At 41.9% G+C, this 23964-nt stretch overlaps 1 protein-coding gene across 1 annotated transcript; it reads right to left on the bottom strand.

Moving 5' to 3' along the window:
* Nucleotides 1-7541: 7541 nt before the first annotated feature.
* LOC134188550 (interferon-induced GTP-binding protein Mx-like) lies at nt 7542-16499 on the bottom strand. The gene is made up of 9 exons (XM_062656714.1): nt 15570-16499; nt 13306-13503; nt 13051-13246; nt 12900-12963; nt 12586-12691; nt 12317-12520; nt 10029-10128; nt 9854-9966; nt 7542-7913 (listed from the first exon to the last, which is right to left on the bottom strand). Exons 1-9 carry the CDS (start codon nt 16497-16499, stop codon nt 7611-7613), a joined length of 2214 nt encoding a protein of 737 aa, XP_062512698.1. The 3' UTR covers nt 7542-7610.
* Nucleotides 16500-23964: the final 7465 nt, after the last annotated feature.

The following is a 23964-nucleotide window of genomic DNA, read 5'->3' on the forward strand; positions in this document are numbered from 1 at the left end:
CTCGGTCTTGCATGGCCGCGGACCCCTCTCGAAGACTGGAGTGTGGTGGATGCACGCAAGTTTGCGTCATGCTCTAAACAGAAAGCAAAGTCGGCTGACGCCTCCACAAGAGCTACCGCAGAATTTCTGGGAGTGTAGGCTAGTTACTAATTGTCGCGAAGAATTGCTAATATACACTCTAGTTTCTTTCTGGAAGTGCTACCTGTAACATTGAAAATTCTACTTAGCGACTGTCGTTTCGCGTGACCACAAAGTCTGTAATAGTCGGCAGTCGCAACTATAGTCATCATATACAGGATATAGAATCTCTCGTGGTTAGGTAATGTTAGATTCCTTTATAAATATCGTAAAACCGAGAAAGCGATCGATTTCGGGTCAGCAGTTGCACACAGGTGAATTCTGTTGCTTATTTCCGACAGGGCCTAACAATCGCAAACATAAATTTCTCCGTTCTAGTAAAAAGACTAACTCATGAATGTTTCGCACCTACAATTGGCTGTTCGTCCATTGTCTCTGGTTGCCACGTACGACATAAAGAAATTAAGGCTTCGTGATTGGGCTACACTAAAGAGGCGTGGTACATTCCTGTAGGGTGACAAACATAAAAACATAGTTCCAGACCGGAAATCGGTTCAGCCCTAAACGTTTAGAGTACGCTACTCACCAAGTCTCGTGTCTTTTACAATGTCCTTTTCTTATAGCTCATAGCTGAATTATACATGTATACTTATTCGGGAGGTGAGTAAACTTTACTAATGTTTTCTATCCTTAATTTACACATGTATATACACATTACACAGTATATACACATGTAGATATATTTATGCTCTAGTTTTATACGGGCCTCTAGAAAATTACATAACCGGCTTGTACGACAAGCCAGTCAATTAGATTCATGTCTAGAAACTTGTTCACTCATTGGTTACAGAGATATGACTTCAAAACAAAAGATATACGATGAAACAGTCGAATAGGTATTTACATTTAAGTTGCATAGCAGAAATACTGACCAACGCATTCTTTGTCTTATCGTTACCCTCGCTATTGCATTTAAATTTCCAAATAATTCTTGTCCATAAACACATTTTACTTTTATAAATTATGGTAGATGTAATTTACAAGTAGAAAAGAAACCCCACAGACGCGCGCCCTCTGGTCTGGAGCTCAAGGGTAAAAGTATGCACATGCTTCAATATCTAGAAGAGAACGTTTAGTTCAAGCCTTAGTAGTCTTCTTGTTCATTAAACTTCTCGCTCATGTTCTCATCTAAAGATATGTTCTTCGATGTAGAATACGCGCGCCTTCTAAAGATTCAATGATATCTAGATGTGTTTCAGGTATACGCTGGACCTGAAAATGTCAGTAAAACTGCACGTGAAGAAAAGAAGAGCCTTTTAGCCTCAGACCACACTTATAAGGGATTATATAACTTAAATTAATGAATTTTTTTATTTCATAGCAGAATCGAATGACGTGGTAAAATCTAAGTTTATTGATTTGGTCACGAGTTACGCTGTGTCGAGCTGGTGTGTCGTACGTCACCTGACCTGCCTGCACTACGGCAATGAACAAGCACTATGGTGCTAAACCCTCGGCTTCTAGTTTACGAACGTATTAGGTGTGTATAAGGATGCAAATACGTCATGACTAGAAGGGCACGTGGACGTCACTCGACACCACGACTCGAGTAGACAGACTATGTCTACCTAAACAGCTTGAGTTGTGTTGTTCGACATAGCAGCACTAGAGTATAAGTTTATCTCTAATCATCTGTACGTCTTTGCAACATATAGATAATTGACAGCATCGGCTCTTATGACAATGAGCTCAGGCATGGCGAGTCTGTGAGTCTCTGGTCTGCGGACGATGTGACTATAGCGCTCGGGTAATTATTCTAGCAAGGTCACACCTTGACATTATGGTACGGGCACAAGAAGGTACTCTATAGCTCTACCCTTAGATTATTATTAAGTATCCGGAGGGGCTAGCAAATTTGCCGGAGGGTTATAACTTTAAAATTCAATGAATTTAAGGAGCCACTAAGCATTTGGTTTCCTTTTTGTTGAGGGGTCATAATATTTTAGGTATGCTTATCTGTATAGGTATTCTATAGAAATTTGTGCAAGAACAGTGTATATATGCGTTTATATATATATATATATATATATATATATAAGGGCTTTGCACACTTGCATTGTTGAAGGTGGCAATTGCTGTTTTACTTGTTCTGTCAGCAGGTTGAATAGAAAGTACCACCTTTAGAAATCATACCTAGGCCACACTTGAGCCCTGAAACAGACTAACGTTATATTGTACATACCTATATCATAATACACTACATGTATATGCACATATAAGGGGTGGTCTAAAGTAAATTAACCAACGAACAGTTTGGAAAGAAGTTTTCAGCAGGCATTTTGCGGCGTCATCTAAATGAAGGTATCTGACAGAAAGTGGCGTCAGAAATTTTTAGCAGGCATATTTGGGGTCATCTATTAAGCTAACCGAGAAACAGTGGGTCAGAAGTTTTAAGCAGACATATTTTGCAGTGCTCACGTACCAAACTATGCGGACCTCGGCAAATTTTGCCAGCCCCTTGATAATTAATAACTACCCTCCCCTTATGTCTTTGACAAAAGTGGCAGATCTAAGAATTTGCGTTAGAGACAGAGCGCAAAAATCCATGATTATGAGGAGGTCGGGCTTTTACCTATACTCGTAGCTATTATATATACGTTGCCAACAGATAACCCTTTAGGTTGGTCAGGTATGTTGCAACAGCATTTTTCCTTTTGGTAACGGGCGTTAGAATGGAGCTCTGCGTGCTTTGTAATGCAAAAAGTTCCAAGAAATTATAGTAAATTTCTGTACTTTGACTTTATATAATTATTTTTAGATTCATTACGTTGGACATCACTAAAACTAAATCATACGGACATTCCAACTACTTTGTTGTTCAGAAAGACATTTGAACGTTTCTTTACTTTCTATTGGTGCTACTAGTTTGTTGCTAGTCTTCTCATATTTCAGCATTGCTCTGGTCGCAGAGACCATCCGTCAGCGAGCAATGCCACAGCTTCCTCACTTTCTTGTAGGCAGAAAAGTATAGCAGGAAAACAGCGATTACTTTTGGCCATGTGTAAAGAACAGTCAAACCAAGGTTGATGTATATATACTGACGATAAGATATTGGACAGTTGCTCTCATCTTCTCTGTTAAGAACAAGACAGGCAACATAATTTTGAAAACTCGACTCGATCTTGTTGGATTCTCGAAGATTCAATCGCATTTTAACAGATGCCAGCATCGAGAAGAGGGCGACGCCAATATAGACAAATATCAGACGGATTTGCAGAAATTCCAATGATTCAATAAATTCTCGGTTGTTGATGGTCGACGCCGCTGTTTCTCAGGGAGTCGACTAGATCGATGAACGGCAGCACTTTTCGATCATACTCGGCAGACAGAGCCGACATCTGGCGACCAGGAGGATTACTCGACACAGCTGCATCCAGTCTACTTGCTCGTAGTTGGAAAGGAGATCGTTGCTTTTCAGAGCTCATCTAGCAAGTCTACTCACTAAACATTCAATTATGCGGTCATGGGCAAACACTACTTTGTCGCCTCTAACTAAATAGAGAAAGAGTCGGAAAATAGCGCTCGCACGTGAGGTTCTGTCTATCTTGATTATCAAGGATTTATACAGGCGTTCTTCTGCTCTAGGTATTTGCCCCAGGATTTGAACTACAATTACATCACTAAAGAAAAGTCGATAGCATTATTTAGTACTGCAATAAATGACATGCTAGAGTCACACAATATGAGTACACAACGTCACTGTTTGCATGGTCATCTCCGGAGTAATAAATTTGCTTATCAATGTAACGCAATTTTAGTTTTCTGCATCCATTAGCGCACACATCAATAAAAATCATTTACTCTATTGACCGTCATCGTAATTGGCTCCTTTTTGATCGCTATAAGATGCTTCAAGTTCTCTCTGTCAAACGATTTCTAAGTCTTGTTTTATATCTGAGGACATGGTGATAAACTCAATTAATATCGGTACAAAAAGAATAGGCGTGGCAGTACCATTTTAATTAACATTTTCTTACCAATATAAAATTTCTGTGTAAAACTCTGACTATTGATAATGCTTTGAACTGACAAAGGGATAAACCTCTGATTGCATTCATAGACCTTTCTAATTTTTGAGTTGTTTTTGAGTGCATTTTACTCAGCTTGCAAGCCTTAAATTAGCTACAAATAATGGTTGAATAGCGTTGGTGTATTCACAAGGATTTGAGAAAGTTCTAGGAAGCTATATTTTTATTTTGAGAGTTTCTGCAAAAATTTACTGTTATAACATATATTCAGCGTTGTCCGGAGCTCTAGACAGCACAAACAGTGTTGCCAATAGAAAAAAACAGAACGGTTTACACGCCTGTAACAGTTGAATTCTACAATTTTAGTTTTTAAAAATAAACATTTAGAAAGTGATTTCTACCTTTATACATATACTTGTCTATTAATAAAGCGAATTTGAAGTCAAATTGGCGTCAATTCGTCTACAACTTGCTTGACTATGTGAGCTTATTTACTAACAAATTTGAAGTCCAACTTAAATGTACGTTTGTAAATTGCGTTTAGTTACAAAACAGACTATAGTTACATAGTACACAAACAACGATGCGTGTCTTTGCAAAGTTTCTAAACGTCAACAAAAGTCCTTAACCTGTACGGATCACGTGACGTATCTCATTACAGACTAGGTCTTTCTCAACAAAACCCTCCATGCAGTCAAACCTGTTTCAAGAGTTCGACTATAACTTAAACGTTTGTATACAAATGAGTGTGTTAACAATTTCAGATGCACAAAGTTTTTGAAATATTTTGGTATGTAAAGCAGATGTTGAATATTACCTTGTTTTATAGTGCCCTCTTGTTCGTCTCTGATATAGGTACAATAAGGAGCATCTAGAGAAAGAAGATGGAGCGTCTCTCTACACATTTGTTGGGTGATATCGTTGTGATGGTAAGATGCGGAGCTGCTTTTTACGAAGTGCCATGTATGGTACGTTTGAGTTAACATCATGTCAAGAAGACGGCGACCGGAGAAAGCTACGAAAAAGTTGACCAACGCTATGACCTGACAACAAGAAGAAAGCCGTGTCATAGAAAATTTGACGTCCCTGTTTGTTGTATCCTGGAGGCGTATTCAGTATGGAATTTGTTATCCTCGAGTCATACTCTCTGCGGTCTCCGGCACCCTTCTTTGTATCTCTTTGGGAATTTGTTGTCCCATACCTATTATGTCGGTAAATTTTCAATCAACTAACGAACTACCGGTGCACTTTCAAAAAGTATTGTGCGACGATGAAAGATCATTTGCCACCATGCAACAGCTAGACTGCACAAACCGACGAGCTGATGTCATTGCTTACATTACCAAACACAGATTAGCCCATGCCACAAGTTATTGTTCAAGACTAGCCGTCTATCTGTGTACATCTCGATTGTCTCTTACCATTTTCAACTATTTCTACTATTTTAAGATTAAATTAGAAGTGTTGCAGAAACCGAGAGAAGCATATTACAGGGTCTGAACTGTAGCAAATCTAGTTTAAAGAAATGCATGATGTCTGCCGGCTGTGCGTGCGTAGACTGTATGCGGATCTCTGCGTCACCATTTAGGTTAAGCGGTGTTTGGTATTTAAAAAGACATCATCATGTGGTGTATTTGCTAATGCATTTGCTGTACATTTACCTCCAAGAGATGATGTAACAAGCCTGAAATTCGACCAATCACGAATGAGAGAAATCTGTACAAAGGCTTGCAACAGAAGAAAATGAAAGTGTTTCCAAATTGAGTTTAAACGACTGTTAGACGAACTCCTAGACTTCGCCGTACCTACATAGAAATTTGCCACAACTGCATGTTGATGCTTGAAGAGTGCGATGATACCGTGCAATGTCAAAGTTGTGAGGACTGATTTCACGTTGACATCTATCACAACGAAATGACAAATGGAGCTGTAACAACGGTTGGTAAGAACGCTTTGCCTATACTTTATACGATATAGAGTAACTTGCTAACCAAGTTCACTAAAATAGCCGTTTTCAGTCGCAAATTTAATTAGAAGAGTAACACGCGATTTGTAACAAATTAGTTTGTCAGAAATTTAAAACAAAACCGCAGTCTATAAATTAGGATTACAATGTCAAATTCTTAGTTACGCAAAATTGTCACGATATGCTGCTAAAAGATGGCATAATGTCAAGGAAATATGGCTCGTGCAATGCCGAATTCTCTAGGAAATAATCTTCGGGAATGTAAAATTCGCAAAGAAATACGACTCGGGGTGCCAAATTCTCTAGAAAATACGGCTCGGTATGCAAGATTATCAAGAAAATACGGCATGGAATGCCAAATTTCCTAGAAAATACTGCTCGGGGATACCAAATTTCCAGGGATGCCAAATTCCCTAACATATACTGTTCGGGGATACGGAAAGTTCTGAAGGGATACTAAATTTCCTAGAGAATATGGATCGGGGATGGCAAATTTCCGGAGATAAAAATTCTCTATTACACGGAGTCTACTCCCCAAGGTCAGCTTTTAGAAGGACATGCGGATTTACGACTTTTGTGTCTAGCTGCTGCACAGTAACTGATGTGAATGTTACTGTCAACGTCTACGTCTCGTTTTGCAAGCGCGTCTTGCAGCTATAGTGTCAAAGCTGTCGTACTATAGTGCTAACTCAAAGTTATAATATTAGGATAGTGACTCCGCCCTCTTATTTCATAACAATATTACCCCTTAACGATATTACCCCATGCTCTTAACGATATCACCCCACCCATGCCCATACGAACGCTCCATCTGCTCTCCTGGTACTACCCTTTGTAGCTAACACGTTCTGCTTACCTCGACCCGTGTCTTGTTGTTCCCATTTGTACAGCAACATTGCTGAGTAAGAAGGAAGTGAGATTGTGGCTAATACGAGACAGAGAGGTCAAGGATGCATGTCTGGTCGTATCGGTACAACACGTTCCACTGTATCTTGGCGATGCGAAATTCTATAGCAAAGCGAATACCGTCCGCTAATCAACCGCACGAATGTCACGCAGCTCTGTATAGGTAGTGACCGCAAATAATTTACGGTAGCCCATTGGTGTACATTGATATTAATGTAAGAAACGCACCAATTGTCGCGTGCGTTAGGCAAGCTGTTACACAACCTCATCTACGAGAGGTCATTATTTGAATGGTCATATGTTAATGACAAGGTATCTATCTGGCGCAAACTCTAGAGCCTGAGGAATTTTCCGCAAGCTGTGCCGGAGTCTAAGGCATTGACGTCACTGATCTACTATAGCCAGAGGCGTAGCTAGGCAAAGAGCCCTAGGCTCTGGCATGTAGCCTCGCAAGCATGGTCCCTCATCGTATTTACTGAACTCAACGCGCGTGATTCACGCGAGGAGAAGGAGCTTTTCCCGAAATTGCTCCAACGCGAATTAGAGACGCTCAACACAATCACTAGGTCTAGAGATAATCATGCTGAAATAATTGCCTAGAATTCTACTGTCATGTTACAATGAATTTGCGTTCAGTTATTGTCAAGATGACGTGCACTCAAGAAAGATTTCAACTTTCTTTCTCCTTCTTGAAGTCTTTTTGCTTTTTGCTGCAGATTCTCGCGGTTGATTGTCAGCTCTTCTTCTTCTTGCAGAAGCCTGGTTCTTAGCATGTCGGGCGTCAGGCGTACTCTGTTTGTGAAGCCCGTGTTGCCTTCATCAACGCTAGTGAAAACGTGTGAGACGAGCTTGGCCTCGACCTGTTGCGTAAATTTCTTAAAGACATTGTGCATAATCACCATGGGAACGTAATCACCCAATCGAAATTGTACTATCTGCAAAGGTAACATAGACAGGTGAGCAATCAAGAGAAAAAACCGACTGGTAGACAACGTATACGAGTACGAAGAACAGACTACTCAATAGATTAGCCTATAGCAATAACGTACAACTGCCATCAATGATAGAAAACTACGAGAGACAAACAGACAGACAGACAGACAATGACACAAACACAAACATAAAAATAGACAGACAGACAGACAGACAGACAGACAGACAGACAGACAGACAGACAGACAGACACTCTGTTAGCCTATTGTCTACTGTTAGACTCTTAGTCGTACTTAGGGACCCCTTGGATTCTAGTTCTCTTAGATCTTGCTGATTATTGGAGAGATATGCCTCCATCAACGAATGAACAACCACAGAGCAGACGTAACAAACAAACGACTGGAAGGCAAACCGGTAGGACGACATTTCAACAAACCACAGCACTCTGTAGAGGATATGAAAGTCACCATCATTGGCTATCTGCGATTGAAAGACGACCTATCCGCAAGTGCAGAGAATCCGAATGGATCAGGAAACTGGTGACCTTCGACCAATACGAATTAAATATAAAATCAGACATACTTTATTACATAGCTGTTTTTGACATCAACATTATCGATATCAATATTAACACCTATTGTTTGAAATTTTTAAGCATCTTAGCCATACATTGAGCCAGAAGAAGGTTTTTACTGAAACGTTGCTCACTATATATCTTTACCATCAACTATGGTTCTCTTCGCGGTGTGGTGTCTCTCTTCTTGACATTTGTCTACATATCTACCACGTCAAGTTTCCGCAGATCAGATCGTTTCCGTTTTTGCTCGCTGTTTATCTTCCAGACAGACAGACAGTGAGACAGACAGACAGACAGACAGACAGACAGACAGACAGACAGACAGGCAGGCAGGCAGGCAGGCAGGCAGGCAGGCAGGCAGGCAGGCAGGCAGGCAGGCAGGCAGGCAGGCAGGCAGGCAGGCAGGCAGGCAGGCAGGCAGGCAGGCAGGCAGGCAGGCAGGCAGGCAGGCAGGCAGGCAGGCAGGCAGGCAGGCAGGCAGGCAGGCAGGTAGGCAGGCAGACAGACAGACAGACAGAGAAACAGACAGCCAGCCAGCCAGACAGCCAGACAGACAGACAGGCAGACAGACATACAGACCTACAGAAAGACAGACAGATGGACGGATGGTCAAACAAGCGACCTCTTTGAGTCGTAATTCTCTTAGAACTTGCTGATTTTTAGCGTAGACTGTAATAATATCTTGTATAGGAAATATATGTATTGACAGACAGACGAACAGAGAAACATAAATACATGCATACATACATACATACATACATACAGACAGACAGACAGACAGACAGACAGACAGACAGACAGACAGACAGACAGACCGACAGACAGACAGAGACAGACAATAGACAGACAGAAAAAAGACAGACAAACAGACGGACATACAAACAGACACACATACACACACACACACACACACACACACACACACACACACACACACACACACACACACACACACACACACACATACACAATCAGACAGACAGAAAACCAGAATTGACAGAAAGATCTTAATTTTATATATATACTCTACAAATACATAATATAATATGAAATTTCAGAAAGATTCATCATTCTTTCTCATATAGATACTGTTGAAACACTAATGCAAATGGCATTGTATGTCGAGAAAGACGGTCAGATAGACGAAGACAGACTTCAGATTAGAACATGTACATTGTAGCTTGCATTGTAGCGTTTGTATGAAATAAATAAATATGACAGACAGACTACAGAAAGCCAGGCAGACAGTATAAAGGCAAACAGAAAGACAAAGAAAAATGATGACAAGGAAGCAATCACAAATTGTAAGCAGACAAACGAACCAATAGACAAACAAATGTATACAATAAACAAACAAATTTGTACTTGAAAATACGCCTTTAGTTTGCGTAACATTTCTTGTCCCCCGCGAGTAAGACCAAGAGGTTTGGCGGCGTTTAAACCGATTAAACCTTGTACTGCTCTAGGAAATGTAAAACCTGAAAAACTCAAAAGTGATGAATATAGTCTAGCTTGCGACATAATTTGATGTCGACTAGACCAGTCTCCTGAACATTCTGTCGTTGTAAGACAAGAGGACCTCTGCCTTCACTTGGTTGACTATCACGGCATGGAAGATTCAGTTGCATTTGTGGTTTCATCTACAGTAAATAGTATTACGCCAGAAAATGTTCTTAAATCATGTGTGCGTGTGTGTGTGTGTGTTTGTGTGCGTGCGTGCGTGTGTGTGTGTGTGTGTGTGTGTGTGTGTGTGTGTGTGTGTGTGTGTGTGTGTGTGTGTGATGATATGATAAGAATGGTCTTGTACACATATTTGGCTGTGGACAGGTGGTTAGTTAGTGTGCAGGACATTGAAGGGGTAGGGGATCTTGGTGATGGCAACATTCGGCTCTTCTTCCATCATCAAGATTTCATACAGAGAAGGCAGTAATGAACTGCCAACAAACTAAAAAGGGATTTTGGGTTGAAAGTTAGCATCACGAAGACCGAATACATGGTAATTAACAGAAAGACTAGTTGAGGAAAATGACCGTGCGCTCGTTGCTCTTGAGGGAGGAGACATTAAGATAGTGCATAAGTTTTCATGTGTTGGGTCTGTCATTACCAGTTCTTGACGAATGAATGTGGAAGTAGACAAAAGGGTAGTTTCAGTTTCAAAGGATCTCGAGGGCTTTAAGACAGGCGTTCTTCATTGACAAACATCTTGAAATAACAACTAAGTGGAAAATGTGAAACGATTGCGTTATCTCTGTGCTGCTTTATGCATGGAGCAGAATTTTGGGCCCTTTTCAGAAAGCAAGAGAATAAGAATAAGCTGAACACCTGTCACTATCGATACATTAGAAATATCTTGGAATTTCCGCAGACAAAGAGTGGTCTAAGCACATCACAATGGCAAGAGTGAGGAAGCTGTGGGGAGATGAGGAGACTGCATCTGAGAAAGTGAAGGGGAAAATGTTGGAATGGTTGGGACACCTATAGCAAGAATGCCAGACTATACAGAAATCAACGGTATTTGGAAGTTTCGTCCCAACCCCGTCGCAGATGTGGTCCAAAGAAGAGATGGAGAGATATGATAAGACGAGACTTTGAAGTAATGGTATGACGAGGCTGTGAAGTGGAGAGCGGGATGGATTACATTGTGTTCTGGTGGCTTGAAACTTTGGAGAGAGGAAATGGGAGTACATGCTCCAGTGGTAGTTAGGGATGTAACGTCTCATGTGTGTTCCAGGACCTTTAGAAGACAGAGTAACAATGTGAGATACAAGTGTATGAAAAAAGTAAGAATATGGGAACAATAAAGAGCAGTCCAATTTTAAAACCGTTTCAAATAGTTCCAGGTAGAGGATTGACGGTTTACAGATATCTACATTTCTAGCAACTTGCATTACTCCTTACTCTTTGAGGCAGGCGTGACTGTGTTGCGGTAGCTGTCTAACAGGACAGAACATGTGTGCGTTCGTGCGTCCGTGCGTGCGTTTGTGGTGTGTTGTTGTTGTTGCTGTTGTGTTTGTGTGTGTGTGTGTGTGTGTGTGTGTGTGTGCTGTGTGTGTGTGCGTGTCTTTGTGTGTGTGCCTTTGTGTGTTCCTGTGTGTGTGTGGTGTGTGTGTGTGTGTGTGTGTGTGTGTGTGTGTGTGTGTGCGTGTGTGTGTGTGTGTGGTGTGTGTGTGGTGTGTGTGTGTGTGTGTGTGTGTGTGTGTGTGTGTGTGTGTGTGTGTGTGTGTGTGTGTGTGTGTGTGTTCCTGTATGTGCGTGTGGTGTGCGTGTGTGTGCGTGTGTGTGTGTGTGTGTGTGTGTGTGTGTGTGTGTGTGTGTGTGTGTGTGTGTGTGGAGTGTGTGTGTCTTGTCTGTGTGTGTGTGTGTGTGTGTGCGTGCGTGTGTGTGTGTGTGTGTGTGTGTGTGTGTGCGTGCGTGTGTGTCTGTGTGTGTGTGTCTGTGTCTGTGTGTCTGTGTGTCTGTGTGTCTGTGTGTGTCTGTGTGTGTCTGTGTGTGTTTGTGTGTGTGTTTGTGTGTGTGTGTGTGTGTGTTTGTGTGTGTGTGTGTGTGTGTGTGTGTGTGTGTGTGTGTGTGTGTGTGTGTGTGTGTCTGTGTGTGTGTGTGTGTGTGTGTGTGTGTGTGTGTGTGTGTGTGTGTGTGTCTGTGTGTGTCTGTGTGTGTCTGTGTGTGTGTGTGTGTGTGTGTGTGTGTGTGTGTGTGTGTGTGTGTGTGTGTGTGTGTGTGTGTGTGTGTGTGTTTTGTACAGACAGACACACGCACTCACGTACGGACGCACGTACACGCACTTAAAATTGTTTTATATTTAAATTACTTTTAGTTGCCTCATCTAACCTTTTCCGAATCGGTTATCTTTTGCAGACAATTCGTAAAAGTTTTGTCGCTGCTGTAAATGATTTTCTCCGCTTCCATCATTGTCAGTAGCAATTTACGACCCTCTTCTTTCGACTTTTCAAATAGCTCCTGTACTTGCTCAACCACAGACAGCCTCAGACGTTCAAATCTTCTAAACTGCTTATCAGCAATCTCAATGAATGCCTGCAAAAATGTCACAGAAAGTTTCAAAATACTAACATTTTTCAAAAGTTAAACGAATGTCAGACGTTTTGCACCAAGTCTGTCACGTCTTCGAAACAGTTCATGGATAGTGTTTCTAGAGAAGAGACTTTCCCCCGAGCTAGTTCTTTAAATATTGCATAATTTTCGAACCTAAAGAACCGAAATGTATAGACACTTGAATGCGTACATTCTAGCACAATTTGCTATTGGACCTTCCTCGACTAATTTACTTACTAGCGTTATCGATTGTCACCGCATACTGACAACTGCAAACACAGTGACTACACACATGCATACATACAAACGAGATCGACTTGCAAATACGGACTTTACTAAAATTTGTAATTGTGTAGCTTACCCGACAAGTTTCCCTCCTCGTAACTTATGCAGTAGTGTCTCTATTTCGGGAAGGTCGCCATCATCTAAAGTAATTAACACGAATAATCATGAATAAACATATTTTACATGATATTTCGTCTTTTGTCTTGTCTTAGTGGGGCGTAACTCACTTGGCATTAGCTTTTCCATTTCCTTTTCTAATGTTTCAAATGCTTCTCTGGCCTTTGCGAATAGTTGCACACTGTGACTCTGAAATGCATCAAGTAGTGTGCCATCTCTACTACTTGAAATGGCCACAGAAGTGGTTCCAACGCCGATACCGCCTTCAGTTGCAGCCCTGAGCTGTCGGACGTACTCATGCAGTAACTTCAAAAATGACAAACTTAATTGTATAATTGTCATCAATTAAATAAGGAAAAACCAACATTTATAAGATACGTCTGCTTGTCTTCCGGAACCGGTTCACCAATCTGAGAGAGTTTCTGCTTAGTCAGACGCAGTTCTCGAGAAGTGCTCTCGATAAGTGCAGGCAGGCAAGACCTGATATGAGCCACAAGCTGTTTCGTTAGAGTCTGTGCCAAACTTGGTATTCCTCTGCAACTATTCGGCAATTTGGAAAAAACCTATAAGAAAACACAATTTAAGTTACAATTAATGACGATGGTAAAAGGCGAACACATACTCGTGCCTATACCAAATAGGGATACTGGGTTTAAGGGTAAATGAATTGGAGTACACAAAAGACATTCGACAGTGCAACAGTAATTGAAGAAGATGCATTTTATTAATAAATGAGAGAGAGAGAGAGAGAGAGAGAGAGAGAGGCAGAGAGAGAGAGAGAGAGAGAGAGAGAGAGAGAGAGAGAGAGAGAGAGAGAGGCAGAGAGAGAGAGAGAGAGAGAGAGAGAGAGGCAGAGAGAGAGAGAGAGAGAGAGAGAGAGAGAGGCAGAGAGAGAGAGAGAGAGTTGTTACAACGTTTGAAGAAATTATCGGCTTCAAATGTACAGATACACAAAAGCAGCACGTCCGATTGTCGATAAAGAACGGAGGTTTCGGTCTCACATCAGCAAGAGATACAGCTCCTTCTGCATTTTTAGGAGCTTGGGCAAACAGTTTGAACCATCTACCTGTACATGACGATTATGTGAGGCCCATGTGTTCCTACGTGATTGATGATTTGCAGTCTTCAAACTATTCGATTTCTACTCATTTGAATTCATCCCTGCATGATCTACACAACGACAGTCAGTCACTAAAGAAAATAATCTCTTCTATCTCAAGTCTTCCAGATCATCCGAAAAAATTGCAACGTCGACTGCAGTTAGTCAAAAATAAGAGCTCATTTCAACACTATCTTGAAGTGTGTTCTACAGATAAAGAAAAAGCAAGGTTGATCAGTTCATCAGGTCCCAATGCAGGTAGTTGGTTGGAGGCGATTCCAAGCACGCAGCACTTCACACTGAGCAGTGCACAGTTTCGCACTGCAGCACTTATGCGGCTTGGTGCACCCCTGCCAGCCTTGAGCAACATCCAAAAATGCACGCCCAATTGCGGCAATTCAGTTGATCTCTATGGTTACCATCTCTTGACTTGTAAATGGGGAGGAAGCCCTATACACCGCCATGACCATTTATCGGACAGTTTATACGACACGTTTAGGTCTTTAGGCTTTCGGTGTAAGAATGAGCTACAAAATCAATTCCTAGGAAAGAAGCGTCCAGATGTCGCTGTCTATGACTATAATCAAGGCAAAAATTTATTAGAACCACGTTTTGTTGGCTCCATGTTATCTATGTATGCACATCCTAAAATTGTGTAGGTTTTTTCTAGCTTCAAAATTATTGAAAATTGGTTACTAAAAAATGAAAACACATTTCAATTTTGGAACTGATGCCAATAGGAAATATTAAGAAAAGTAAAAATTTAAAATTTAATGTTAACATTTTGTTAAATACTTTTAAGCACAGCTTAGAAAAAATTTAATAAAAAGAGCAAACACAAACAGTTTTACTAAGGTAATAAATTTGATGAGTAAAAAGGCGTCTCTACATACACGTTGTACGTCGAATCCCATTGTATTCTAAGCACCTACACACGGTCTTTTATACACCACATGGATTTGCTTCCGTTTTAGGTGCACTCCTGGTGGAGAAGGTTGCGTAATCTCGCGTGGCCAGACCTTTTGGTGTACGCTGGGCAGACATACCGTTATTCGCCCCGCGTAACCCGGAAGGTCTAGACAAGGTAAACCAGGAAATGGTCAAACATACGGGAATACGAAAGACGGCATGCGAAGAGGCTACTGTCTAGTTCCCCGCAACGAACACAGAAGTGAGTAAGAGGTAGAGATCACACCAGGTGTACTCAAGAGCTGCTCCAGTTGAACCATGTTACAATTACTCTGGATGGTTCCAGATCCTTTGGTTTTACAAGATAATTGGATAAAGATCATCGCTCCACCCTTTCTATCCTAATTTGTCCTTGATATGTAAAAGCTTGTCCTTCCGTTTCCTGTGTAGGGACGACTTAGATAATTGGAGAAAGAGGAAATGACAGACGTAGCGGGTTTGTACCATACCACTATAGGATCACTGCGAAAGTCCAAAAACAGTGGAGATATTGAAGTTCACACTTATGAGGAACAGTCAGTAGTTAGCTAGGTTTCTATATACTTGAACATGCATGTGTACCTTGTTTGAGTCAAAAAACGATTGCTCTTTCTGTAATGCCTGCTGCAATGTCACTCCACTAGTGGTGTCTTGTTGGCTTCTACACTTGACGATGGTGTATCCTAACTTGATGTGGCTTTTCCCTCTTTTCTGGATGAGATCGACTAGGTTGCCTTCTGCGCCTGGTTCAGTTAGATCAGCACGAGTAAGAACTCCCAGAGTCCGTTTACCCGTTTTATCGTGTTGTCTCGCGACGCTGAGAGCTTTATTCGATGCGATATCCTGGTGGCACGGAATGACACACAATATGATCGTTTCTTGACGACTAACGTAGAACTTGATCAACTGATCTACTTGCTGGACAATGTCTGACGGTTGATCGGACGCCGGATTCATAATGATTCCCGGTAGATCAATAAGCGTGAGATCTGGGACGTCGGGTGATGTGACTTCAAGTACGATCCGTCCTTTCAGACTGATCGCCCTTTCGTTTCCCACCAGTTTGTCTTGCGCAGTCAACACCGCCTTTTCAACGTCTTCTGGTTTTGTCATGTGATGACCATCACTTTGAGTTTGTAGTTGAGGTTTTTTGAAAAACTGCGTTCGAAGTACCGCGCGCCATTGGGACGTTTCCTCTCTCTTCATTCGCAGTTCTAGTGCACATTTAGTCATCATTCCTTGTCCACGAGGAAGGTGAACCCCGGATATAGCTTCAAGCACGGAGCTCTTGCCAGTGCTCTGGTCTCCAATAACTGCGATCGATGGTAGATTGAGGTCTTGATCGATGCCGCTGTTTCTCAGGGAGTCGACTAGATCGATGAATGGCCGCACTTGTCGATCGTACTCGGCAGACAGAGCCGACATATGGCGACCAGGAGAATTACTCGACACAACTGCATCCAGTCTACTTGCTCGTAGTTGGAAAGAAGGTCGTTGCTGTTCAGAGCTCATCTAGCAAGTCTACGGTACTCACGAAACGTTCAATTATGCGGTCATGCGCAAACGCTACTTTCTCGCCTCTAGGTAAATAAAGCTGGAGCCGGAAAATAGCGCTCGCACGTGAGGTTCTGTTTATCTCGATTATCAGGAATCCATGCAAGCGTCCTTCTGCTATAGGAAATCGCCAAAAGATTTGAACTACAATTACGTTTCTAGAGGAACGTCGATAGCAGTATTAGTTAGTACTGCAATACATGGCATGCTAGAGTCACACAAGATGAGTAAACAATGTCACTGTTTGCATGGTCACCTCCTTAGTAACTAATTTGCTTATCTATGTAACCTCTGTTTGTAATTTTAGTTTTCTGGCTTAATTAGTACACACATCAATAAAATCATTTACTCTATAGACTGTTATCTAGATTGGCTCCTCCAATCAAGACCTTCGATTGCTGTGAGATACTTCAAGTTCTCTCCGTCAAATGATTTCGAAGTATTGTCTGATATCGGAGAAGATGGTGATAGGCCCAAAAATATCAGTACAAAGAGTAGGCGTGGCCGTACCATTTTAATTAAAAATTTCCTACCAATATAAAATTTTTGTATAAAACTCTGACTATCGATTATTTTTGTACTGACAAAGGCATAACTCTTTCTGATTTTATGTGTAATTGTTTCTGATTTTGCAATTGCTTTTTAGTGCATTTTACTCAGCTTGGAAGCCTTGGAAAGCAGCTCTAGCTAATGGTTGGATAGCAGTGCCGTATTCAATAGGGTTTGAGAAAGTTCTAAAACGCACATTTTGATTTTGACAGTGTCTGCATAACTGACTTTAAAGTTATAACATATATTCAGCGTTGTCCGGAGCTTTATGTAACTAAAGTGTGTTTTTGTAACTAAACACAATATACAAAAACGGACAATTAAGATGGATTTCAGATTTGAAGTTGCAGACGAATTGACGCCAATATGACGTCAAATTTGCTTTGCTAATAGACAACTATAAATATAAATGTAGACATCACTTTCTAAATGTTCATTTCTAAAACTAAAATCGCATTCATTACTTGAACTTTGCTATTACAAAGGCGTTTGAACATTTCTGACGCTTTCTATTGGCATCACTGTGCTGTCTATAGTAGACTAACTTAACTAATTAAAGGGCGAGACTCCCTACACAGACCGAGTTTATGAAAAAAATTCATTTCTATTAACTCTTTCCTTTATAATTTCATTTCATCAGGAATTGCTACGTCTGCAAAGTGACAATATTCAAAACTCCTGGCTTCAGCTCAAGCCCGTAGGCTGGGGAGTGCACTGGGTGCACGTGCACCCTCCCCGGACCCTTTCACGGAAGAAGTTCGGGCTAGTAGGCAAAAGAACTCCGAGAAATGTGTTGAAAACTGCAAAGTACCTACCTGATATTTGGCTATCCTGTCTGTTACCTGGTAACGTGGAGAAGTGTGTGTTCGTCACAGTGACACTCGATGGAACGGTCTCAAGAAAAAGATAGGAAAAGGAGGCAAGCAGCGGCTACATGTCAACGGCTGGATGGTTTTCTAGTTACGAAAAGGGCACGTAATCAACTTGTGACTCCTGATTCAGATTCTACACAGTTGGTTGCAGTAGACGATCAACCAACACTGACTTTCAGTGAGTGCTGCAGTGGTAGTGTAGAAAGAGTAGGGTCGTCCTTTACCGCCATGTATGTCGAGCCTTTGCACAACACATGCTGTAAAGTTTACGACAACGAGGCTCAACATGCAGGCGTCGCAGGCGGCAATCAGCAATGCCATCATGCTAATACTTCTGATCATGATTTAGTGAATGATATTGCCAATTTGTTTTTAAGGCCAAGTCTCCTGTCGATTTCTGCAAGTCCATGCAGGCTCTGGGTGCTGCGGAGAAGTACAACATACTGACAAATCACAAAAAGCCTCGTGCCGACCAAGGTTTTTCCTCCGACATGTATTGGTAGCCGCAACCGAGCTTTTCGTCTTGTTTGGCTATCAGAACACCCGTGGATGGTTTACAGCGAGCAAGTGGATGGTGTCTTTTGCATTGCTTGTGGAATTTTCGTTGCTAAAGTGTCCAAGGGGAAGTTTGTATGCAAGCATCTTCGTAATTGGAACAAAAAAGGAGAAAAAGCAAAGGAGCACGAGCGGTGCTTATACCATCATCAAGCCATTGAGCAAGCTGATAACTTCAAGCGAGCCTCGGAGAATCCAGATACTACCATTACTACACAGTCGGACACCCGCAGGGCGGCAAATGTCGCGCGTAATCGTGCTGTCCTGAAGTCCATTGCTTCTGCTGTGTTGTACTGCGCCAGACAGTGCATTGCTTTACGTGCAGACACAGAGAGTGTGGAATCACCTGGAAATCCAGGTAATTTTCTTTATTTGCTGAGGCTTCTGGCAGTGCACGATGAAGAGTTAAGAAGGCACCTTGAAATTCCTGCAATGCGATGTGCAACTTATCTTTCTCCTCAAACACAAAATGAGCTGATTAAAGTCATGGAAACCACATCCTCTTACAGGAAATAATAGGTGATTTGACAGCTGCGCCCTTTTACGTCATCCTTGCTGACGAGGTAACTTCGCATAACGTTGAGCATCTTGCCATCTGCGCCAGATTTGTTGACAGAAGTACTAAAGAGGTCAGACAAGAGTTAACGTTTATGAAGTTGGACAGAATTAATGGGGAGCGGATTGCAGATGATATCTTTGGCTTTCTGGAAGAGAATAACATACCACTTGCTACTATGCGTGGTCAGGGCTACGACGGCGCAAGCAACATGTCTTCAGATCGAGTGGGTGTCCAGGCCAGGATTAGACATAAAGCTCCTTTAGCCACTTACGTACACTACAGTGGCCACTGCCTTAACCTTGTGATAAGCAAGTCATGTGCTCTTCCTGAAGTACGTAATGTGATCGATTGCGTTAAAAATGCAGCCGTTTCTTTCTCAATAGTCCAAAGAGAAGTCGTGTTCTAGAGATGATCATCAACAACAATGTGGTAAATGAAGAGAGGAGGAAACCACTGATCGATCTGTGCAAGACGAGATGGGCTGACCGGCATTCGGCTTATCAGCACTTCTACCAAAGGTACGTATTTGTGATTGAAGCTCTAGAGATGATAGCTTTCCGCTATCACTTGGAGAAATATGGGGCTACGTATGCTGACTGGAACTATGCAGGCCGCAATGAAGCATAGCAGATTCTGGCCAGTGTTACTTCCTTTCAGTTTGTTGTTGTGTTTGTGACGATATATCAGTACTTATCACACCTTTCGTGCATTACCATGAAGCTGCAGAGCAAAGCTGTTGATATCGTGAAAGCGCATAACATGATATCTGAAATTGTGAGGACCTACAACAGCGAGCGTGCAAACGTTGAAAGCAGCTTTTCTCAAATCTACAAAGTTAGTTCAGACATGGCAAAAAAGGTTGGAAGTACAATTGCAATGCCTCGCATTGCAGCAAGGCAACAAAATTGCAGCAATATTACAGCTGCTTCTGTTCAAGATTTTTTCCAGAGAAATGTTGCAATTCTCTTTTTTTATCATATTATTATTAGCATCAAGCGGCAGTTCTCAAAGTCGGCAGTCACAGCAATTTCCCTACTTGGTCTTGTACCAAGTATCATATGTTCGCGAGATGTCAACCTGGAGGAGGCGCTGATCAAGTACAGAGATGATCTGCCATCGCCTGAATTGATGGACGCGGAACTCAGGCGCTGGAGGAACAGGTATATGGCGATGCTCCCTGAGAAGAGACCGTGCTCACCAGCAAAGCCATCAAAGAATGTGACGCCACTGACTTCCCAAACATCTCAGCTCCTTTGACCATCGCTTGTACCATACCTGTCACCTCGTGTGAATGTGAGAGACGAGCCAGTGCTTTACGACGCCTAAACAACTATATGCGCGCATCCATGGGTAAGGACAGATTGTCTCACCTTGCTCTTCTTCACTTCCACTACAATGTACCAATAGATTTTGACAACGTAGTCGATATTATGCTCGCCTTCACCTTCGCAGACTCGAACTTGACTCGGTACTGTTACACTAATGTTTTCTGCTAACTCTAAGTCTTACATATACAATTATGAATACAGATACGTATTATTAGATAATGCCCGCGCAATTGCAAATAAAATTATGTGAACCAAGTATACAAACGCAATTTTAACCATGTTTTCAAAGTAATGAATCCACAAAACTTTACCGCATGTCCGATTACATTTAATTGAAACCACATAGACTTTTGTTGGCAAATCCAGCCCCCACTCCTGCGACCAGCCTACGGGCCTGTCAGCTTCAAATCTACGTGCATTCTTGATGCATTCTTGAGTAACTCTGCACTTCCGGTATTCCTTTCATTCTAGTCAGAAGCGACGGTACAACATGACTAGCTCCATTCGTCTAGAAACAGTGTCTGTACCTTACGTCTAGCTCACATTCATGTTTCCAAATTAGCAACCTTGCAACTTGCAGAGAACTTCCAGCGCACTCGACCGTTGCGAAGACAGCATGGACGCAATTACAAGCCTCCTTCTATTAAGTTGGCAAAACTAAAGCGCAAACCCAAAAAACTTGGCACGACGATTCGTTACACGAGGTACAACAATCTATTGGATCGATTTTTTACCTCCGTTACGCTGACGAAAACATTTGACGTTGTTTCCATACAAAATGTGAACACCCCGAGGTAGCGAAACTCGTCTAAATGAGCTTGAACGCACAAGAAAGAATCTAATCACAGCAGACGTAGCCTCGCGTTCCCTGCACGTTCGAGCGAAGCGAGAACTCAATAACAGTTGCAAACTTGTTTAAAACAGTGGAGGCGTAACTTGTTTGCTATGGAAACAAGCGTTAAAACTCTACTAGCATTAACAAGTAGTGAACTTTAAAACGTTTTAACTGATAGTTTATATGTAACAGCTCTGTCATGAATTATATTGATTGCATTTGACAGCAGGGGATCAGGTCTTTTTAAAACGGTGCGTGCCTTTGCAAACTTTCTAAACGTGGATTAGCCCTTCAACAAAAGTCCCTAACCTCTACGGATCACGTGACCTCTAACACTAGTGGCTAGCTCTTTCTCAACAAAACCCTGCGTGCAGTCAAACCTGTTTCGAGCATTCTACTATAGCCTAGTTCACAATATTGACGCTGACGCCGACGTTGACGCTGATGCTGACGCTGGACAAGAAACGAATCCTATTCCAGCGTCAGCGTCGGCGTCAACATCAAAGGATGCCGCCTGCGTCAAGACGGTGTCTTAATGTTGACGCTCAGCTGAACGTCAGCGTCAATGTTGTGAACAAGGCTTAACCTAAAGGGAAAATCTCACCAAAGTCAACTATCTCTCAGATGAAAGCTGTCACTTTATGACACAACCGTTTGCAACCGTTTACTGCAGAAGTTTACCGTAGCGAAGAAATAGAGAATTGAAATTACCTGTGTAGGCGTGTTTGGTACCCGTATGTGGCATAAGCGTAACTCTGATTGTTGATTAGCAAGGAAGACCGATATTTGTGCACATTTCAAGGTAAGGATTGTGTCATTTATTGACTAAAGCAAACTGGGAGCCCAAAGTTATCACGCTAGTATCGACTGTGGCAAAACTACCTCAGAAGGAGGACGTTCTTAGATTAGTTCATAGATCATGTCTCGCTGAATTTTGGTGCGTTACCAGCACTTTGTATGGTTAAACCTAAAGTAGTCACTTCGAAAAAGTAAGACTTGTATACATACGGGGAATCGTCTGAACAACCTGTTGCCGATTCTCTGCTTCTGTGGCCGTCTGGACCGTAGGTTTCCTGCATGAAGATATCAGGCCTTGCATCTTTCTTTCAACAAGTTTTAGTATATGGTGAGAGTTCTGTTTAAACGTTTGTATACAAATGAGTGTTAACAGTTTCAAATGCACAAAGGTTTTGAGACACTTCTGTATTAAAACGCAGGTCTGGAATATTAATTTGTTTTGATAAATTAGAAAAGTTTCGTTGATTTACATAATCACCATTGACGATACGTATCTGTGAGGTATTTCTAGCCTCGTCCACAAACTCTCTTGCCCTACTCTTGTCCAGTGCCCCTATGAAAATTCCAGGCGCTAGTGAGTCTGGGATCATCCCCATCTACTTCCTGCCATATCTCCTTACTAACTCCTCACTAATGTCACCCTAATGTTATCAAGTGTCCCTTAACTTCAAAATCAAATTATCGTTAGAACTAATCCAATAAACGTACCACACAGGATGCTATGACCATTTTTGGTGTTTGTGGCATATCCAGCACTTGCAGACAACTGAAGCATGTTGAAAAGGTAGGTCTATGGAGTGTTGATGACGGGTGTCGTGTAGGCTTGTAGTCTACAATTGGCAGAGCGATGACCTTCTACGTAGTTCACATGCGTCCATTAGTGTTTGCACGCAGACTAGACTCTGTAGCAAAAAGCGCGCAATGACAAGGGAAGGGGTTGATCTTGACATGAAACTACCGTCTATCCTTCGAGAAATCTTCAAATATGAAAACAAATACATCTTTTCGCGAAAGAACAGCCCTGGAAGCTTCAAGTTGACCATCCAGACAGTAGTCTCATGTCAAGATCAACCCCTTTCCTTGTCATTACGCGCTTTTTGCTACAGAGTCTAGTCTACGCGTAAACGCTAATGGCCGCATGTGAACGACGTAGAAGGTCATCACTCCGCCAATTGTAGATCTCAAACTACAAGCCCACACGACACCCGTCACCAAAACTCCGCAGGCTTACCTTTTCAACATGCTTCAGTTGTCTGCAAGTGCTGGATATGCCACAAACACCAAACAATGGTCATAGCATCCTGTGTGGTACGTTTATTGAATTAGTTCTAACGCAAATTTGATTTTGAAGTTATGGGACACATGATGACGTTAGGGTGAAACCTAGCCTCAAAGTTCCAGACCGTCTCCCAAAAGAAATTGGAGACGGTCTTGATCAACTTCTGATCAAACCGAGTTCATAAGTGATCAGAGTCAGCCAGTTAGCAAGCTGCCGCCACTCTATGAACGTCGAGAGTTCTGTAATGACATGCACGGCTTCTGGCAAAGGCGTTCGATATTAGATAATTGTGTGTAAAGACAGCTCGTAATTGATTTCATGAACGTGCGCGTCTTTGGTGATGTAAAACTGCACTGGACATTGCCTTTGAAACAACGCCAAGGCTCTCAAAATTGATTCAATGCATCCCGAAAAGCGGACCGCTGCAGATTTGCCGACATCGCAGTTGATTACATACCACCTACTTTGTTTGAACACACCTCTAAAATGTAGTAATCGATCTCCTTCTGTCACATCGGGTGACATAGCGCCTAGTATCTAAAGAGGTGTTTTTGACTGTTACAATCCTTCCATTTGTCTTAAGTAACTACGTCTACTTCCAAACTCGGTTTGATCAGAAGTTGATCTAGACCGTCTCCCATTTCTTGC

The sequence above is a fragment of the Corticium candelabrum genome, chromosome 13 (genome assembly GCF_963422355.1).
Source record: "Corticium candelabrum chromosome 13, ooCorCand1.1, whole genome shotgun sequence".
Classification (NCBI taxonomy): Eukaryota; Metazoa; Porifera; class Homoscleromorpha; order Homosclerophorida; family Plakinidae; genus Corticium; species Corticium candelabrum.